The sequence below is a fragment of the Alligator mississippiensis genome, chromosome 15, assembly GCF_030867095.1.
Source record: "Alligator mississippiensis isolate rAllMis1 chromosome 15, rAllMis1, whole genome shotgun sequence".
NCBI classification, from domain to species: domain Eukaryota; kingdom Metazoa; phylum Chordata; order Crocodylia; family Alligatoridae; genus Alligator; species Alligator mississippiensis.
In genome coordinates this window covers 1,901,034-1,918,554 of record NC_081838.1, presented here as the reverse complement: position 1 = coordinate 1,918,554, position 17,521 = coordinate 1,901,034, and the positions used below count along the sequence as shown (strand labels likewise).

Sequence of the window (17,521 nt, the reverse complement as noted above, 5' to 3'; positions counted from 1 at the left end):
GCGGGCCGGAGGGGGCTCTGCCCGCTTTGTACCGCGTCTGCCCCCGGCCTCGCTCCCCGCCTGCCGGGCACTCCCCGCGGGCACACCACGGCAGGGGCTAGGGCGGGGCAGCCGGGCTCATGACCACCCTCGGCACACACTCACCCCTGCACGTGTGTACGTGTGTGTAGACATGCACACGCAGGGCCTGTCTTGGAACACGCGTGCACCTTCCCCGAAGCCAGGTGTGAAGGGAGGCACAGCCAGCCCGAGCCCCTGCTCCAAGCGGGACCAGCCCCGGCTGCCGCATCCCCGCCAGGGCTGGGGCTAGTCGGGACGGAGACCACCGCCGCCCGGGCCCTTCCAGCGCTGCACCACGCTCCTGCAGGGAAAGGTTTTCCTGAGATCCAGCCTCACCCTCCCTTGCTGCAGCCTGAGCCCATTGCTCCTTCTCCTGTTGTCTCCCCCACCGCGACCAGCCCAGCTCCAGCCTCTTTGCACCCCCCTGCAGGGAGCTGACGGCTGCTATTCAATCCCCCTCCTTCTCCAGCCTAAAATCAGCCTCTTTCCCTCGGTCTCTCCCCCAGCCCCTGAATCATTTTCATTGCCCTCCGCTGGACTCTCTCCAGTGTGTCCACATCCTTTCTGTGGTGGGGGCCACAGCTGGACACAGCACTCCAGATGTGGCCTCCCCTGTCGCGAAGAATCACTGCCCTGGAGCGGCTGGCAACGCTCCTACCAATGCAGCCCACGGTGCCGGTAGCCTGCCTCGCCCCCAGGGCACACGGCTGACTCCTGTGCAGCTTACTGCCCCGTCACCCCCAGGTCCTTCTCTGCAGAGCTGCTGCCCAGCCTGCACCTGTGCAATGCATGCACGCGCACACACACACACACACACACTAGTGCCCCCTGCACCCAAACATGCACATGTACATACACCCCACACCTGATAACAGCACTGACCCGCCTGAACACACGCATACTGCACCTGGCAGTACTGCCACCCCCATCCTGCCCCCACACACCCTCTCTGCACCTGACACTAATAGTCATACACACCCTCCACCCCACCCACCCCTGCACTAGGCCTCAACAGTGAACTTTGCACGCACGCACAAGCAGGCTGCAGCATCACACCCAGCCCTGGCTGCTCAGGGCTACCAAGCACCCAGCCAAGGGCCTAGGGCAGGACAGGAGGGCACTAGGCCTGACCCCCTCCCCACACAGCCCCCACCCAAGGGCAGGTGCTAGAAGCCCCCCACTCTCCCCCAACCCAATAGCTCCTCCATGAAGGACCTGCAAGAACCCCCACCCTCCTTGGCCAGGATCATGCCCCTCTCCCCAGGGGAGGGGGTACAGATCCAAGACTGCAGGGGTGGAGCTGGGGCACAGGCAAGGAAGGAGTTAAAAGCAACTTTTGGGGTGGAAACCCCAGAGTTTATTAGCACCACTGGACACATCAAGCTAAAACTCAAGGGAGCTGGATCCCCCCCACCGCCGGTCACACCGGGAACATACATGACCCCTGCATCGTCACAGGCACAGCCCCCCGCATGCCTGTCCAGCTGGGGGGGGCCCAGGGCTTGCGACCCCGGCGCCAGGCCAGGAGGCGCCCACAGGCCCGGAGGACCCCCCGCACACAGCGGGGCCTGGCCCCGGCCCCCTGGGGCCGCTCATGGCTGCAGGAGCGCCGGCCGCGCCAGGAGCTGCACAGGCAGCCACTGGGGCACGGGCCCACCTCGGGCACCTGGGATGGGGAGGGGAGAGGGGGGGCCACGGGGCACCTCGAGTCCTCTGGCCAGCTCAGGGAGCGCCGCAGCCGCCGGTGCAGGAGGGCGGCCCGGTCTTCAGGTGGGAGGTCTCCGCTCGGCCCTGCAATAGACACCCCCCGTCAGCCAGGCCGGGCACGCAGCTGTGCTCCGCTCTGGGTTGGGACATGGGGTGGTGTCGTACCACAGGGGGGGCACAGGGCTTCGGCCACCATCCTCTTCATCTGGCTCCAGCTGCTGGGCTCTGGGACCCAGGTGTCCCAAGGAGCAATGGGCGCAGGCTGCAGCAAGGAAAGTTGAGGTTGGATATTAGGAAGACTATTATCACTGGCAGGGAGCTGGGGGGTGGAAATAGGGTCAGGGCCAGCTCTGGGGCTGGTGCTGCCCCTTTAAAGCTACACCCAGACACCTGGGTTCCACCCACCCACCCTGCCCCATCACATGTCATAGGCCCCATCACAACAGCCAGGGGGAGTCTCCTCATTCACCTGATACATCCCGTTGGGGGCCTCCTGCCTGGGACCCCAGGCCAGACTCCTCGGTTCTGGCGCTGGCTCTGGGGAGGAAGCAAGGTCCGGCTTAGTCTGAGGGGGTCCATCCTCAAATGGGAACCACCCCCTCCTGGCCCATACCTGCCCCCAGGGGCTCTTCGAAGGGGTCTCCAGCCTCGTCAGCTGCCGGCCACCTGCAAGGGGGAGAAGCTGATGGGTTTTGCAACCGCCCAGCCCCCTCCCACACCCCAGAGGGTACCTACCACTTCCCACAGCCGGGGGGTGCCCCCCATGCCTTCCTCTTGGGGGGCAGCGCCGGGGCAGGGCCACCTGGGGGGACAGCAGGGCCATGTTTCAGGTGCACCCCAAAAAGCACCCCCCCAGCCAGGAGCAGCCCAGCACCCCATGCAAGAGGCATAGGAGAGGGCTGGGGGGGCTCCCCAGATGCCGGGGCTCTCCCCCCAGCTCAGGATGGAAGCGGGGGGTTGTTCCCAGCTCCAGGAGGGCAGTGGGGTTCAATAGTGAGTGGGGGGGGCTCTGGTTCAACACTCCCCTCACCGTCGCAGCGAGGCCTTGGGGTCGTCTCCGCCACCGATGCATCGCCGAGCTCTGGGGCCAGGAGTTCGTCCAGGAGGGCCTGGGGGGCGCAGCCTGGAGGAGACGGGGGTGTCAGAGCCTGAACCCCCCCCCCCACCAGCCCCATGTCCCACCCCAGAGGCAGCTGCATCACTGCCCCCCACTGCACCCACCGATGCTGGGGGCCTCCTGGATGAGGGTCTGCACCGCGGCTGCCTGCAGCTGCAGCCGGAGCCCCCAGCTCGGCCCCGGGAACAGGGTGGGGGCGAAAATCACTGCCAGGTTGGCGGCATCCATCTTGTTCTCATCACACCTGGGGGGGCAGAGGAGAGCTGAGCCCCCCCATCCCCGGGCTGCGGTGGGGAGCGTGGGGCACCGCAGGACACGGGGCAGGGGGCTGCAGCGGGGAGCGAGGGGCCCCCACGCACCTGGCAGCCACGCGGCGCAGGAAGCAGCAGAGGTAGCGCAGGGCGCAGGCGTGGGCGGGGGGCAGGAGGCCGGTGAGCAGCAGGGTGAGGGGGGCACGGTCGGGGTCCGGCTCTCGCTGGGCCTGGCACAGGGGCTCCTGCAGCGCCGGCGGCACCAGGGGCTCCGGCAGCTCCCGCAGGAACCGCTTCAGCAGCGCGGCCACGTCGCAGGGTGCCGCCAGCCCCAGGCAGGGCTCGCCCCCCGCCACCCGGGCCTGCGGGCAAGAACCCAGGTGTCCGGTCCCTGCACCAGCACCCCAACTCCCCCCCGCCCCCCGAGACCCCAGGGGTCCGGGCTCCCCCACCCCCAGGAGGGGCCGAGGCCTCATCCCCAGGCCCACCTGCCCACGCCCCAGAGGCACCTGTACCTTTAAGGCCCTGATCCTGGCCACTGAGCCGGCGGTGCGGAAGAGCCCCGGGGTGCCCAGGTGCGGCTGCAGGGCCTCACAGGCCTCCACTAGGAACCTGTGGGGGGGCAGCCACCGGGGGGCGCTAGTGCAGCCCCCCCTTCACCCCCTCCCCCCGGGGTACGCCTGAGTCTGCAGGCAGCCTGCAACCATGCTCCCAGAGGGCGGAGCCACAGCAGGAGGAGGAGCTGCCAGAAGGGGGCAGGGCCAGACATCCCCCATCCCCAGGGGTCCATCCAGGAGCCCCCCCCACTCACCGAGGCAGATCCAGGGTGTCCGAGGCGGCACCGGGCTCCTGGGAGAGGAGGGCGGTGAGCAGGAAGGGGAACCCAGGGCTCCTCCTGCTGTAGCCACCAGGCCTCACTCCCCTCCTGGAGCCGTGGGACCCAGGCATCCTGCCCACCCCCTGCCCCCATGATAACCACTGAGCCCTGCTCCCTTCCTAGAGCTGGGACCCGGGCATCCACCCCTCACCCCCGCTCACCCAGCCGGACGTTGCAGCCGCTCTGGGCAGGGAAGAGATGGGGGGCTCAGGTTGGGGGAGCCCCGCCCCAGCCAAGTCCCCCAGGGCTGCCCCAGACTCAGCTGCAAGGTGCAACCCCCCTGCGACACGGTCCCAGGGAACCAGGGGTCCGGGAGACGCCCACGGCCACAAAACCCAGGTGTCCGGGGCACACCCAGGCACCCCACCACAGCCGCACAACTCAGGCATCCGACACACGTGTGCACACACACACCCAGAGAACCCAGACATCTAGGACACACCCCCTCCCCCCGCAAGCATCCGGGACTCATGCGTGCGTGCATGCACGTTCACACACGCACGCACCCCAGGCATCTGGGTCTCGCACGCAAACTCACACAGAGCATGTCCCAACAGCTGGGGTGGGGGCAGGAGGGGAACGCGCACACCCCCTGCTCTATTTATCTGCTCCAGGGCACTGGGGCAGGTGAGAGGATGCAGTTGCTAATTGACCCTGCTAATTGCCCTGCCCCAATTAGCTCCAACCCAAGGCAGTGTTTGCAGCCCCCACCTGAGGGTACTGTGTGTGTGTGGGGGGGAGGGCACACAGAACCCAGGTGTCCGGGGTACACACACACACACACACACACACACACACGTGCACTTCCCCCTGCAGAACAAGGGGTGTGTGCAAGAGCACATGCAATGCCTGGCACCTGGGACTGGACCCCTCAGCAGTGCCCGTCTTGTCCCCCCCACCGAGTGCTCAGCTGCACCCGGGGGTCCCCAGGACTTCAGCAACCCCCCACCCCCGTGCTGAGCAGAGCTGGGGGGGCGGGGGGGGGGAACCAGCCCAGGGGCCTTGGCCTGGAGCAGGCGCCCCCGCCTCCCCCACCCCCGTCCATCCCGCTGTCCTGCCCCTCGTCCCACCCGTCCAACCCCACCATCCCCCGTGCATCCCTCCCTCCCTGCACTGGGGCCTGGGCTTTGCTGGGGGGGACTGCAGGGGTCCCGTGTCCCACCCCCGGCAGCCCCGCAGGGTCTCAGGCCGTGTGGCCTGCGAGGCTCCCCATTCCCATCGCACCTGCTGGAGAAGGGTCCCACTGGCAGCATCCCGGGGTGCAGCCCCTGCAGCCTAGTGGTTAGAGCTGGGGGGTAGCATCCATAGCCCAAGCTGGTGCCAAGCCACAACAGGCCTTATGGCAGGAGGAGGCCATCGGGAAGCCCCAGGGATCCACCCCAGCACCCCCTCTACCTACCCCCCCACCCCGCCAGGCCCTCCCCGCCCCCCGCGCAGCCTCCTGCAGCACCCGTCTCCGGGAGACGCTCTCCGCAGACCACAGCATTTCTTGCCTCTTCCTTCCTTCCTCCCCCCCACTGCATGCACGGCCTCTGCCCAGCCCGGCCGGAGCGAGCCCTGGCCCAGGGAGGGGGCTGGAGCGTGGGGGGGGGGCATCCAACAGGGGGCGCCGTGCCCAGGGGGCAGCTCCAGCCGGGTGCCAGGGCTCCGGCCGGGGGGCGGCCAGACCCGTGGTGGGAGCCCGGGTGCTCCCGGGGCCGGGCACCCCCGCGGCCCCCGCCCCGGCGCGGCCCTGACATCACAGTTCCTCCTTGCTGGGCCCCGGCGCCGCCCGTTGCGTGGGGCCGCCGTGCCACAGCTGGGCCCGGGGCCGGGGGGGCCCGCCGGGGGTGCTAGAGACCCCCCCCAGCCCCGCACCATGAACAGGAAGGAGAGCAAAAGGTGAGTGGGGGGGGGACTCTCCCTCCCAGAGACGATGCCGCAGCCGATGCGACCAGCTCTGGGGAGGAGCGGGCACGGCGTGCTAGAACGGCGGGGCGGGCGCAGGGAGGGGGATCTGAACCTCCCCCTGAGCTCCCAAACACCTGCGTCCTGCCCCGGACACCTGGCTTCCCTCCTGCCTCTGGACGGGGGTAGGGTGGTCTCGTGGGGGGCAGGGTCGGGGTCCCAGACACTGGGATCGTTCTCCGGAGGCTGTAGGGTGCCGGACGTCTGGGTCCCATCCCCGGAGGCAGTGGGGCCTGGGGGGTGCCGGACGCCTGGGGTATCTCCCCAGGGCCTGGGGGGGCAGAGCCGTGTCGGGGCCGGGGTCCTGGACGCCTGGGGGCAGTGGGGGATAGGACGGGGGCAGGGCCGGGGTCCCGGACGCCTGGGTCCCATCCCTGCAGGCTGGGAGGCCCGGTGGCCGAAGCAGTTGGGCAACGGGGCCGGGGAAGGGGAAGTGGCCTCCACGGGCTGCCGGGCCGTGTTGCAACGGGCTGCCGGGAAGAGGCCTGGGGGGAGCCCAGATGCTCTGCAGCTCAGGAAGGGGTGTGAGGGCTGCGGGGGGTCCTGGGGGGCTGCAGGGCTGGAAGCAAGCGGTGACCCCCGCCCCCCACACGTGGCTCCTCCAGGAAGCCCTCGGTAGAATGCGCCGGCCTCGTGTCCAGCCCCGGCCCCGGGAGGGTCCGGCAGCGCCCGTGCCGGCGCCGCATGACCTGCCCGACGCCGCGGGAGATCCACACGGCCGTGGCCAGCCTGGCCCTGGGCGAGCTCGGCCCCGCCTGCAGCCTCGCCCAGCTGCTGGACAAGTGTCTCGACGCCTTCGGTACTGGACGCCCACCCCGCCCCCTGCCCCTGCCCCGGTCAGCTACAGCAGCGCCACCCCGACACCCCGCTAACAGTCCCTGGGGGGCCGCGAGGGAGGAGGGGGAGCCTCTTAACCCTTTCCTGCCCTGCCCTGCCCAGACCTGGACGGGACGCTGTGCCACAACGAGTACCTGGTGAACATGACGCTCACGGTGCACGACTGGGTGGTGCCCTCGGCCGACCTCGCCCGCTGCCTCCTGGCCTTATATCCTTGGAGCCGCCCCGGAGCCCCTCACTCCCGCCCTGCAGCCCCCTGCCCCCCCAGCGCCCCTCACTCCTGCCCTGCAGCCCCTACCTCGGTGGGGGGGGGGTCTGGGAGAGGGGTCTAGGCTGTGATGGAGCCTTGACTCGGATGCACCTACCGGGAGACATCGGGGGAGCGTCAGGAACAGCGGCGCTTGCAAATCTGCCACCTGCTGCGGTGAGCCCCCCCCAGTGCCCCCCTTACCCGCCCCGGGACCCCCCCAGGGTGCTCATGGCCCCCCTGCCCCAGGTACTGGATGGCGCAGCAGCCCGAGGCCTTCTGCCTGGAGCCGCAGCTGGAGCAGGCGGTGGAGGAGCTGCGCCAGGCCGCGGTGCAGGAGGGGCGCCGGGGCCATGCCCAGCTGCTGGACGAGGCCCCCAGGTGAGCCCCCCCCCCAGGCCCTGGGGCCCAAGGCGGGTGCAATGGGTGTGCCAAGGTGTGTGCATGAGGCTGAGCATGCATGGGGGGTGTGCATGAGGGCAGCCGGGCCCGCGCGTGACCCCTGACCCCCGCAGGCCGACGGCGGGAGGGGGCCGCGGGCCGGGGGCCCGGGGCAGCCCGGCGCCCGGGCCCAAACGGAAGGTGTCGCTGCTCTTCGACCACCTGGACGCGGCGGAGCTGGCCGAGCACCTTGCGTACCTCGACTTCCGCGCCTTCGCCCGCATCTCAGTGAGACCCCCAGCCGGGGACCCCCCAAGACATGGCCCCGCCCCTGGGACCCCCAGGGCATAGCCCCACCCCCCTGGGATTCCCCGGGATAGAGCTCCTCCCCCTGGGATTCCCCTCCACCCCCTGGGACCCCCTCCAGGACTTAGCCCTGCCCCTGGGATTCCCCCCCAGACATGGCTCCTCCCCATGGGATTCCCCAGGACAGAGGGGACTGGTAGGGATTGCATGGGGGTGTACGTGCCCCCCCCCGACCCCAACACTGATGCTGTCGGCAGGGCTGGTGCCCCCCTAACAGGGCCACTGCCATCAGCAGCTATTGCAGGTGCCCCCCCCCCCCCCCCGATTCAGGAGGCACCAGTCACTCATGCCCCAGGGTTTAGGGCCCCCCAGGACCTTCCCGAGGACATAGCTCTGCCCCCTGGGATCCCATTAGACATATCCCCATCTCCTGGGATTCCCTAGGACCCCCTACCCCCACCCCCCCAGGCCATGGGGCAGCTCTGACCCCCCGTGCCCCCCCAGCCCCGGGACTGCCGGTGCTACGTGCTGCAGGGGTCGGTGCGGGGGGCCCCGGCGCTGGAGCGTGCGGTCGCCCTGTGCAACAGCGTGTCGCAGTGGGTGCAGGTGATGGTGCTGAGCCGGCCCACGGCCCCCCAGCGTGCGCGCGTGCTCGCCCAGTTCATCCATGTTGCACAGGTACCTGGGGGGGGGCACAGTTGGAAGCAGGCGTGCGTACACAGGGGGTGGTTTTCACACACATGAGTACAGGAAGGGGGGGCCTAGGAAGCGCACATGCGTGGGTGGCCACAGAGATGCGTGTGTGTAAGGGTGTGTTTGTACAGAAGAATGTGCATGTACATGGGTGTGTAAGGGTGTGGTTGCATGCACATGGACACGTGCCCTGGACACCCTGCACATGTGAGTAACGCAGAGGTGCATGCGCATGTATATGGGTGTGTAAGGGTATGTTTGCACATGCATGAGCACATTCAATTGGTGTGCCTGGCACATGCAAGTGTTCCGAGGTGCATGCATCTACACAGGCGTATAAGGATGTGTTTGCACACGCATGGGCACATAAGCATGTGCCCCCCAGCCCAGGCATCTTGCACATGAGTGTTCATAGAAGTATATGTTTGGGCGTGCGTTTGTGTATGTGTGCGCATACATGTGTGCATGTATTGGCACGTGCTTGTGTGTGCCTCCCCAGAGGAGCTAACATGCCTCAGGGAGCGTGAACTTGTGTGTGTCAGCAGAGATGCACGCATGTGCGTGTGCATGGGAGGGCCTTTACCCCCATGCAAGCACACGAGCATGTGTGCTCTGGAGTGCCTGCACACGTGCGTGTCTGCAGAGGTATGCAAGGGAGTGTGCCCCTGTGCGTGCATGTACCGGTGCTTGCACACGTGCATGTGTGTGCATGCCCATGGCGGGGAGGTAAGGTCACACTGGCATGCCTGGGGGCCCAGGAGGGATAACAACCTACTGCGGCCCCCAGCTAGGGGGAGCTCCTATGGGCAGGGGGGAGGGGGGCAGGGCCCTGGTGACCTCTGACCCCAACCCCTTGCCCCCAGAGCCTGCGGCAGCTGCAGAGCTTCAACACGCTCATGGCGGTGGTGGGAGGCCTGTGCCACAGCGCCATCGCCCGCCTCAAGGACACGCACGCCCTGCTGCCCCCCGATGGTGCCAAGGTACCCCTCTGCTCCCAGAATCCTTTGCAAAGGGGATGGGGGGCAGGGGACTGAGCTGTCCCCAAAGCCCTCTGCCCACCCACACTCCCAGAATCCTTTGTAAAGGGGTGGGGGGGTGGGTACTCCCCACCCCCATTGGCCCCTGTGCCCCCACATTCCCAGAATCCTTTGCAAAAGGGTGGGGGGTGGGTAGGGGCTGCCCCCCCCACAGGCGACTGCACCCCCACACTCCCAGAATCCTTTGCAGAGGGGGTTGGGGGTGGGGTCAGGGCTCTCCCCACGCTCCCTGAGTCCTTTGTAAAGAGATGGAGGGTGGGCACTGCAGCCCCACACTCCCAGAATCCTTTGCAAATGGGTTGGGGGTGGGTATGGGTTCTCCCTGCCTCCACAGGCCCCTTCACCCCCACAGTCCCAGAATCCTTTGCAAAAGGGCTTGCGGGGGTCAGAGCTCCCCCACACTCCCAGAATCCTTTGCAATGGGTGTTGGGGGGCGTGAGGGCTCCCCCACACTCCCAGAATCCTTTGCAATGGGTGTTGGGGGGTGAGGGCTCCCCCACACTCCCAGAATCCTTTGCAATGGGTGTTGGGGGGCGAGGGCTCCCCCACACTCCCAGAATCCTTTGCAATGGGTGTTGGGGCGTGAGGGCTCCCCCACACTCCCAGAACCCTTTGCAATGGGTGTTGGGGGGCATGAGGGCTCCCCCACACTCCCAGAATCCTTTGCAATGGGTGTTGGGGGGTGAGGGCTCCCCCACACTCCCAGAATCCTTTGCAAGGGATGAGAGTGGGGTGGGCAGCCTCCCTGCCATGCCACCCTCACCCCCACCCCCCCCCCCCGGTGGGCACAGGCACTGGCAGAGCTGACGGAGCTGGTGTCGTCGGGCTGCAACTTCGGGCCGTACCGCCGGGCGTACGGCGCATGCCACGGGTTCCGCCTGCCCATCGTGGGCATCCTGCTCAAGGACCTGGTGGCGCTGCACGAGGCGCTGCCCGGGCGCCTGCCCGACGGGCGCCTGCCCCTGGCCAAGCTGCACGGGCTCTACCAGCAGGCGCTGGAGCTGCGGGCTCTGCAGCAGGCCGTGCCGCCCTTCGAGGCTAACAAGGACCTCGTGCACCTGCTCACGGTCAGCCTGGCGCGTGTGCGAGCCTATGAAAAGGAGGGGGGCGGGTGCATGAGATCCCAGGTGTGCGAGAGGATGGGGCTGGGCACGCAAGACATGCAAGGGGGTGGGTGTGCAAGATGTGCAGGAGAATGGGCAAGAGAACAGGCTGGGTGTGTGCAAGAGGTTTGGTGTGCATGGCATGCAAGAGGGCAGGGGCTGGGCGTGCAACAGAGTGGGTATGCAGGGCTTGCAAGAGGACAGGGCTGGGTGTGCAGGAAGACAAGCATGCAAGGGGGTGTACTAGGTGTGCAAGAGGATCAGCTGGGTGTGCAAGGCATGTAAGAGGACAGGATGGATGTGCAAGGGCAGGCCTATGAGGTGGGGGCTGGGTGCACAAGGCAGGCATGCAAGAGGTCAGGGACTGGGCGTGCAAAAGGATAGATCTGCAAGGTGTGTAAGAGGGTGGGGATTGCAAGAGGGCAGGTGTGGAAGGTGGCAGGTGTGCGAGGCATGCAAAACGACCGGCTGGGCACGCAACATGGCGAGTTTGCAAAAGGCATGCCAGGGCCGGGTGTGCAAGAGGGTCAGTGTGCAAGACATCTGAGAAGGCAGGGTGGGGCAGGCAAGAAGGCAGGAGTGCAAGGCTGGGTGTGCAAGAGGACTCACGCTTGCCCCCCCAGCTCTCCCTGGACCTGGTGTACACGGAGGATGAGCTCTATGAGCTGTCGTATGTACGGGAGCCGCGGTGCCCCAAGACCCAGGTAATGGGGGGGGCGGGGGGGCAGCCCCATGACCCCGTGACCCTGCCCCTGACCCCACTTGTGACCCCGGCCATGACCCCCACAGCCGCCCACGCCCCTTAAGCTGCCTGTGGTCGGGGATTGGCTCCCAGATGTGGCCCTGAAGCCTGACCCCAGTACCATCACTAAACATGTGCAGCAGATGGTGGAGGTGAGTGTGCACGCGTGTGCCCCCGGGAGGGGTGTGCATGCATCTGCCCCCATGGGGGGTCCACACATCTGCCCCTGTATGTATGTGTGTTGTGGGGGCACGTGTGTATGCACTTCCACTGAGTGCATGTGCCATGTGCATGTGTTCCCACGTGAGTACACAGGCATGTGCATTTACATGCGAGAATACATGCATGTGCACGAGTGCATGCATGTGCATGCCTACGCATGCACAAAGTGTGCAAGTGTGGGTGCAAATGTTCATATGTGCACGTGCGTGCTTGCAAGTATGTGTACACACATGGATGCCTGTGCATGCAAGTGCATGTGTTCATGTGTGCACAGTTCATGTGAGCGCACATGTATGTATGCAGTGTGCCGGTGTATGCACACATGGATGCCTGTGTACGTACAGCATGCAAATGCACGTGTATTCACATGTGCACGCATTTCCAGGTAAGCACGTGTGTGCATACGGCATGCCTGTATGTGTAAACAGATGCCTGTGCATGTACAAAGTGTGCAAATGCACGTGTTCAGGTATATGCCTGCATGCAAACACACATGCACGCAACTCTGCAGCCTCACATGCATGCCTGCATGCAGATGTCAGTGCACGTGTTCAGTTCCTCAGGCACACACACGTAGCCCTGTAGGTGTGAGGCATGAACACATGCATGCATGTGTGCGAGTGCACCCGGATGCATAGGCAGGGCATGTGCCCAGCCATGCAGGTGGGCACTGGGCTCTCTCACGCACCCGCGTATGGTGTGGAAGCATACAGGTCGGGGGGGGTGTCTCACCTGCCCTCCCACCCAGTGCCCCCTGAGGGTGAAGTGGGGGGCATCGGGGCAGATCCAGGCTGAGCTGCCCCCCCCCCCACCGCCTGCCCCCCCAGTCTGTCTTCAAGCACTTCGACCCCGAGCAGCACGGTGCCATCGCACCCCTCGACTTCGAGCGCATCGTGGGCAGCTTCCCCCTCACCCCCCGGCCCCACTCCCGCCACGGGTAGGTGCCCGCCTGGGGTCTGAGGGTGGCTGGGGGGACCCGGACCCGCTTTTCTCCCAGCTCTGGGTTCAAGGGCCCGGATGCCTGGGTCCCCCCCGACCCCCTGCCTCAACTTCCCTGCCCCCTCCCTGCAGCGAGGGCCCCTACAGCCGCAAGGAGATCACCGACTTCTTCCTGCGGGTGTTCGCCGCCCCGGCGCCGCAGCACCACTTCCACACGGCCGCCTTCAAGAAGCCGACGCTCTGCCACTGCTGCAGCGGCCTCGTGAGTCCAGCGCCCCCCGGGGCCTGCCCTGCCTCCCCCCGGACGCCTGGGCTCGAGGCCGGGGTGGAGGCAGCTGACCCCGGTCCGGCAGCTGGGGCCCGGCAGCCGTCACAGGCAGGATCAGGATCAGGATCAGGCCCAGGGGGGAGAGGGGATTGGGGCACCAGTCCCCCCAGCTCACAGGCTCCCCGCGCTTCCCTTCCAGCTCTGGGGCGTCTCCAAGCAGGGCTACCGCTGCCAAGGTAAGCGTGCATGTGTGCACACACATGTGCATGCGGGTCACAACCCCCCCGCCCCCGACACTGTGCTGGTTGGGTGGGAGCCATTCAAGCCTCTGCCCACAGCTCCAATCCCCCCTCCTCCAACGGCCTAGCACACGCATGTGCATGAGGGCACGTGTCACTACCCCCAGGTGCTTTCTACGTGGCTACCAACCCCCCCCCGCCTCAAACCTGTCTGGCACTCACGTATGCACGCACACACGTATGCCCCCGCACCAGCCACCTGATGCACACGTGTGTGCGCACATGTACCTCCCCTCCAGACTGCGGCATGAGCTGCCACAAGCAGTGCAAGGAGCTGGTGGATGTCGAGTGCAAGCGGCGCCCGTCCCTGGGGGCCATGGCTGCCCCCCTGCTGCCCCTCAGCTCAGGTAAACACACGCGTGTGCGAGAATACACCCTCCCCAGTCAGCCGGTGCAGGGGCCCAAGTCTCTGCACACGCCTGCCCCCCCCATGCCACTCACGGCGCCCCCCCCAGCAGGCTCTGATGAAGACCTCAGCCCCATGGCGCGGGACGTGGCCACGCAGACAGAGCCCCCCCACTACGAGCTGTGGGCACGGCTGCAGACACTGGAGCAGGTGAGTGGCGCTGGGCGGGGGTATTACCCCCGGGGGGGGGCAAAATGACCTCTGCAGTGCCCCAGGGATTTAGGGGGGGATAATACCCCGAGGGGGCAGAATGACCCTTGCTGGGGTGGGGGGGCTGGACACAGCCTGGGGGGTGTGGGGACCCTCTGACCCTCTTCCCGCCCCCCCAGGAGCGGGACCAGCTGCTGGCCATGGTGGAGCGGCTCCAGGACCAAGTGGCCCGGCTGGAGGCCGGGGTGGGGGGCGCCCCCGCACCCCCCCTGGCGCAGCTGCTGGAAGGCGTGGATGCCCTGCACCTGCCCCCCAGTCCCGACCCTGACCCCTAGGAGCACGGACAGACGGACGGGGAGGGGGGGAATAAAGGGAATGTCTTCCCTCCGGACGCCTAGATCCTTTTCCTGCCCCCCGGACACGCAGAGCCCGGATTGGCTTGCACACCTTTAATCCAGTGAGCTGGGGGGGGCGGACAGATGGGCACCAGCAACAGAGCCAGGGAACCCAGGTGTTTTAGCCCCGCCCCTGTCACCCCAAGCTCCTCCCCCTCCTGAGCAAGGAACCCAGGTGTCTTAGCCCCACCCCATCACCCCAAGCTCCTCCCCCTCTCCTGAGTAAGGAACCCAGGTGTCTTAGCCCCACCCCCCCGCCAACACCCTTTTCAGTGCAAAGCACCCAGGAGTCCTGCCCCTCTGTTGCCCCCCAGGCACCGGGGGGCTCTGGCACTTGTCCCCCACCCCAGCTCCCAGCGGGGTGTGGGAGGCCTCATTTCTTCTTCTTGCCCTTCCTCCCCCAGCGGGCACCACCGCCCCCGCCCTGGCGCCGCGGCTCCCAGCTGGGCATGGGGGCCTCCAACTCGCTGGGGCGGCCCCCCCGGTCCGGGACGCTGCCCATCAGCACCTGCGGGGAGGAACGGGGGCAGTGACGGGGGGCCAGGATCCAGCTCCCCGGCCTCCTGGGTTCAATCCAGACCGGGGGGGGCCCTCCCGGGGCGGGGGCAGCGGGTACCTTGTTGACGGAGCAGCAGGTGCGGAGCCGGGCAGCGCCGGCGCTGGCGGGCACGAGGCGGGAGGCGTCGGCGCGCACAGCCAGGAGCCGGGCCAAGGTCACGGCCGAGGGCTCAGCCCCCGCGCGCCGCAGAGAGGTCAGCACATCCGGCAGGGCCGCACCGTGCTCCTGGGGGGGCAATACCATTTCTGGGACTCTGCCCCCCTGCAGGATCGGGCCCAGACCGAGGGCCCCCCCCCCACAACCTCTCACCTTCGCCCTCTCAGCCCACTGGAAGGACTGGAGGGTGACGGCGAAGCGTGTCACCATCACCCGCCGGCGGCACTCGTACTCGGTCCTCAGCGCCTCGTGGATCCGCTCCAGCACCTCCTGGGGGGGCAAGGGATCAGTCCAGGACCCCCCTGGCCTCCACGCCCCTCCCGGAGCTGGAGAAATCCAGGCGTCCAGGCCCCTCCACTCACCCCCAAACCCGGGGAGAAAACCAGGTGTCCATGCCCCCGTCCGTGCCAGGCATCTATGGACAGGAGTCCCCTCAGTTAGACCAGTGCTGCCCCCTTACTGGGGGGAGCTTTCCACTGGGATCCATGGGGCCGGACTCCCAGGGTCCCCTCGCCCCCCTCACATACCCACTGAGGTGACGTCAGGGGGGCCCTGAGCAGCGGTGCCATCTCCTGGTTGCCCCCGGGCAGAGCAGACAGGTCCTGAGACACCTGGTGGGGGTGGGCACAAGGTTGGGGGGGCTGGAAAAAGAAACACTGGGGGGGCCTTTTAATTACTCTGCAACGGAGGCTCCTGTGTGGCAGGCAGTCGGGGCCAGGCCCCTGTCGCACCCCGATGCAGCCAGCTCTGGGGTGGACCAGGCAGTAATGGCAGAGTATAACACCACCTAGGAACAAGCCCCGCTTCCCCTGACCCAGCTCTAGATTGGGGCCCCCACCAGGAACCAGCCCCGGCTGCACCCCAGGGCCCCGATGCAGCCACCTCTGGGGTGGAGCAGGCAGTAATGGCTGAGTACAACACTGTCTGGGAACAGGCCTCGCTTCCCCTCCCCCAGCCCTGGATAAGGCCCAGATTGGGGCCCACACCAAGGCCCAGCCCCTGCTCTACCCCAGGGCCCTGATGCAGCCAGCTCTGGGGTGGAGTAGGCAGTGACGGCCAAGTGTAACACCTCCTGGGAAAAGCCTCCTGCTCCTTTCCCCGCCCTGTGCCCTAGCCATTGTCCCCGGATCAGGCCATTGGCATACCCCCAAGCAGCCAGCTCTGGGGTGGAGCGGCCAAGTAAAATGCTGCCCCTCCTCTGCCTCCCTGGATCGCGGCCGCAGGCCGGGCACTTGCCTTGGCGTGGACGTCTGCCAGGACACGGGCGTCAGGGCAGCCCGGGGAGGGCGGGGGCAGGTCCAGCACCTGGCACAGCAGCTGCAGCTCCTGCCGGACCTCGGCAGCAGCCCCTAGTTCCGGCGCATCGCAGCGCCGGCGCTGCAGGATCCGTGCGGCCTGCAGCTCTGAGTTCAGGAAGCCTGGGGGGGTGGGGGGGGGCGCGTGTCAGGGCTCCAGGGTTCCCTCCCAGCCCCCCCGCCCTGCTCTCGCCACTAGCCCCCACGTCCTCCCGCGCGGGGACCCAGGCTCCCTGCCCTGCTCCGCCCCCCCGCCAGACATGGGACCCAGGCGGCCGGGCTCTCAGTCCCTGCTCTAAGCCTGGGTCCCCTCAGCCCCCCCACAGCCAGCGGTGGGACCCAGGGGTCCTGCCCCCGCTCCCCGCCTCGCCTACCCAGCAGCTGGAGGCAGGCCTGGGGCCGGGCCAGCCGGGCGGCAGGGGGCCCGGTCGTGAGCGCGGGGTAGGGGCAGCGCAGCTCGGCCAGCAGCCCGCTCATCTCGATGGCGAAGGTCTCGGCGTCCTCGGGGCCTGTGGCGGGACAGCCCCCTCCGCCCGTCAGCACCGGCCCCCGCCAGGGCCCCCGGCCCCGTTCCAGAGCGCGGCTAGGAGACGTGACCGGGGCCGCCCGGGGCAGCGGTGGCGGAGCAGGGAGCCAGCGCCCAGCACTCACCCCGCGGGGGGCTGATGTCCTCCTCCAGGGCGCAGAGCGCCCGCAGCTCCGCCGCCAGCCGCACGCACAGGCCCGTGAACGCCGCGCTCCCGGCGCCGCCTGCCGCCGCCACCGCCAGCTCCTCCGGCCACGGCAGCTCCAGGCACCTGGCAAGGGGCGGGGGGATTGCTACGGCCCCCCCTGCCTGGGGCTCTGCCCACCCCTGAGCCCCCCCCCCCCCCCCCCGTCCCAGGCTCCCGACAGCCCCCAAGTGCCCCGCTCCACCCCCGCCCCTGCACCCCCATCCCCTGAACCCTCCCGTCCAGCCCCCCACCCCATGCACCCCCCCACTCCCTACCCCCTGCCCCCTTCCTACAGCCCCCCCACCCCATGCCCCTGCACCCCCTATCCCATGCCCCCCTACAGCCCCCCACCCCATACACCCCCTATCCCATGCCCCCTGCAGCCCCTTCCCCCTACTGCCTTGCCCCGCCCCGACCCTTGCCCCCTACCCGGCAGGTTCGCGCTCCATGCCCTCTCCCCACCCTTCTTGCTGCGCCTGCGCAGACCGCCCGCTCGCTGGCCCCGCCCCCATTGGCTGGGGATTGGCTGAAAGGAGGGCGGGAGGAGGAGAAGGGGGCTCCCAGCCAATCAGAGCGGGCTTTCTCCTTCCTCGTCTCTCAAAGCTTCCTTCCCGCCTCTCAGCCAATCAGCACCCGCCCCAGCTGGATTCCCGCCCGCTTCTGCCCCGATCAGGAGGGCCCGGTCCTTTTCCACCTGCCTCTGAGCCAATCCCCGGCCATCTCCCCAGGAGCCCCGGGGAGGCCCCCGTGTTGCACGAGGGTTCTCGTGCGAGGCACGAGGACAGCCAGCATGTGCCCCCAGGGGCATAGATCC

General features: G+C 67.9%; 3 protein-coding genes across 6 annotated transcripts; 1 reads left to right on the top strand and 2 right to left on the bottom strand.

Annotated features, from left to right (window-relative positions):
* Window positions 1-1,391: 1,391 nt before the first annotated feature.
* Window positions 1,392-4,912, bottom strand: LOC106739350 (rho GTPase-activating protein 11A). 4 transcript variants are annotated; one of them, XM_059719367.1, is made up of 11 exons: window positions 4,174-4,909; window positions 3,947-3,984; window positions 3,651-3,747; window positions 3,244-3,497; window positions 2,989-3,128; window positions 2,798-2,890; window positions 2,503-2,569; window positions 2,381-2,433; window positions 2,237-2,304; window positions 1,933-2,029; window positions 1,392-1,851 (listed from the first exon to the last, which is right to left on the bottom strand). In XM_059719367.1, exons 1-11 carry the CDS (start codon window positions 4,441-4,443, stop codon window positions 1,481-1,483), a joined length of 1,548 nt encoding a protein of 515 aa, XP_059575350.1. In that variant the 5' UTR covers window positions 4,444-4,909; the 3' UTR covers window positions 1,392-1,480. The 4 variants fall into 4 exon arrangements, with proteins under 4 accessions (XP_059575350.1, XP_059575351.1, XP_019337627.1 ...); XM_059719368.1 differs by having other exon boundaries at window positions 4,551-4,904; XM_019482082.2 differs by lacking the exon at window positions 4,174-4,909 and having other exon boundaries at window positions 3,947-4,157.
* Window positions 4,913-5,686: 774 nt separating this feature from the next.
* Window positions 5,687-13,976, top strand: RASGRP4 (RAS guanyl releasing protein 4). The gene is made up of 17 exons (XM_059718176.1): window positions 5,687-5,893; window positions 6,565-6,758; window positions 6,899-7,004; window positions 7,158-7,220; window positions 7,293-7,424; window positions 7,559-7,712; window positions 8,235-8,408; window positions 9,287-9,403; window positions 10,252-10,527; window positions 11,187-11,267; window positions 11,353-11,457; window positions 12,355-12,464; window positions 12,599-12,728; window positions 12,934-12,970; window positions 13,273-13,380; window positions 13,492-13,589; window positions 13,769-13,976. The coding sequence occupies exons 1-17, from the start codon at window positions 5,871-5,873 to the stop codon at window positions 13,922-13,924; spliced, it is 2,064 nt and encodes a 687-aa protein (XP_059574159.1). The 5' UTR covers window positions 5,687-5,870; the 3' UTR covers window positions 13,925-13,976.
* Window positions 13,977-14,218: 242 nt separating this feature from the next.
* FAM98C (family with sequence similarity 98 member C) lies at window positions 14,219-17,222 on the bottom strand. Its single transcript, XM_019495168.2, has 8 exons — window positions 17,137-17,222; window positions 16,646-16,791; window positions 16,369-16,503; window positions 15,936-16,117; window positions 15,227-15,310; window positions 14,853-14,969; window positions 14,601-14,768; window positions 14,219-14,492 (listed from the first exon to the last, which is right to left on the bottom strand). Exons 1-8 carry the CDS (start codon window positions 17,217-17,219, stop codon window positions 14,358-14,360), a joined length of 1,050 nt encoding a protein of 349 aa, XP_019350713.2. The 5' UTR covers window positions 17,220-17,222; the 3' UTR covers window positions 14,219-14,357.
* Window positions 17,223-17,521: the final 299 nt, after the last annotated feature.

What these genes read in the sequence shown, in the direction of transcription:
- LOC106739350 (XM_059719367.1), bottom strand. Translation starts at nt 4,443, where the DNA reads ATGTCTGGGTTCTCTGGGTGTGTGTGTGCACACGTGTGTCGGATGCCT. An exon ending in CCAGGAGGCCCCCAGCATCG is followed by an intron (nt 2,891 to 2,988) that starts GTGGGTGCAGTG and finishes CGTCTCCTCCAG; the next exon opens with GCTGCGCCCCCCAGGCCCTC. An exon ending in AGCCCTGTGCCCCCCCTGTG is followed by an intron (nt 1,852 to 1,932) that starts GTACGACACCAC and finishes TGTCTATTGCAG; the next exon opens with GGCCGAGCGGAGACCTCCCA.
- RASGRP4 (XM_059718176.1), top strand. Translation starts at nt 5,871, where the DNA reads ATGAACAGGAAGGAGAGCAAAAG. An exon ending in GCGCCTTCGCCCGCATCTCA is followed by an intron (nt 7,713 to 8,234) that starts GTGAGACCCCCA and finishes GTGCCCCCCCAG; the next exon opens with CCCCGGGACTGCCGGTGCTA. An exon ending in ATGTGCAGCAGATGGTGGAG is followed by an intron (nt 11,458 to 12,354) that starts GTGAGTGTGCAC and finishes CTGCCCCCCCAG; the next exon opens with TCTGTCTTCAAGCACTTCGA.
- FAM98C (XM_019495168.2), bottom strand. Translation starts at nt 17,219, where the DNA reads ATGGGGGCGGGGCCAGCGAGCGGGCGGTCTGCGCAGGCGCAGCAAGAA. An exon ending in GGACATCAGCCCCCCGCGGG is followed by an intron (nt 16,504 to 16,645) that starts GTGAGTGCTGGG and finishes GTCCCGCCACAG; the next exon opens with GCCCCGAGGACGCCGAGACC. An exon ending in CCCTGACGTCACCTCAGTGG is followed by an intron (nt 14,970 to 15,226) that starts GTATGTGAGGGG and finishes TTGCCCCCCCAG; the next exon opens with GAGGTGCTGGAGCGGATCCA.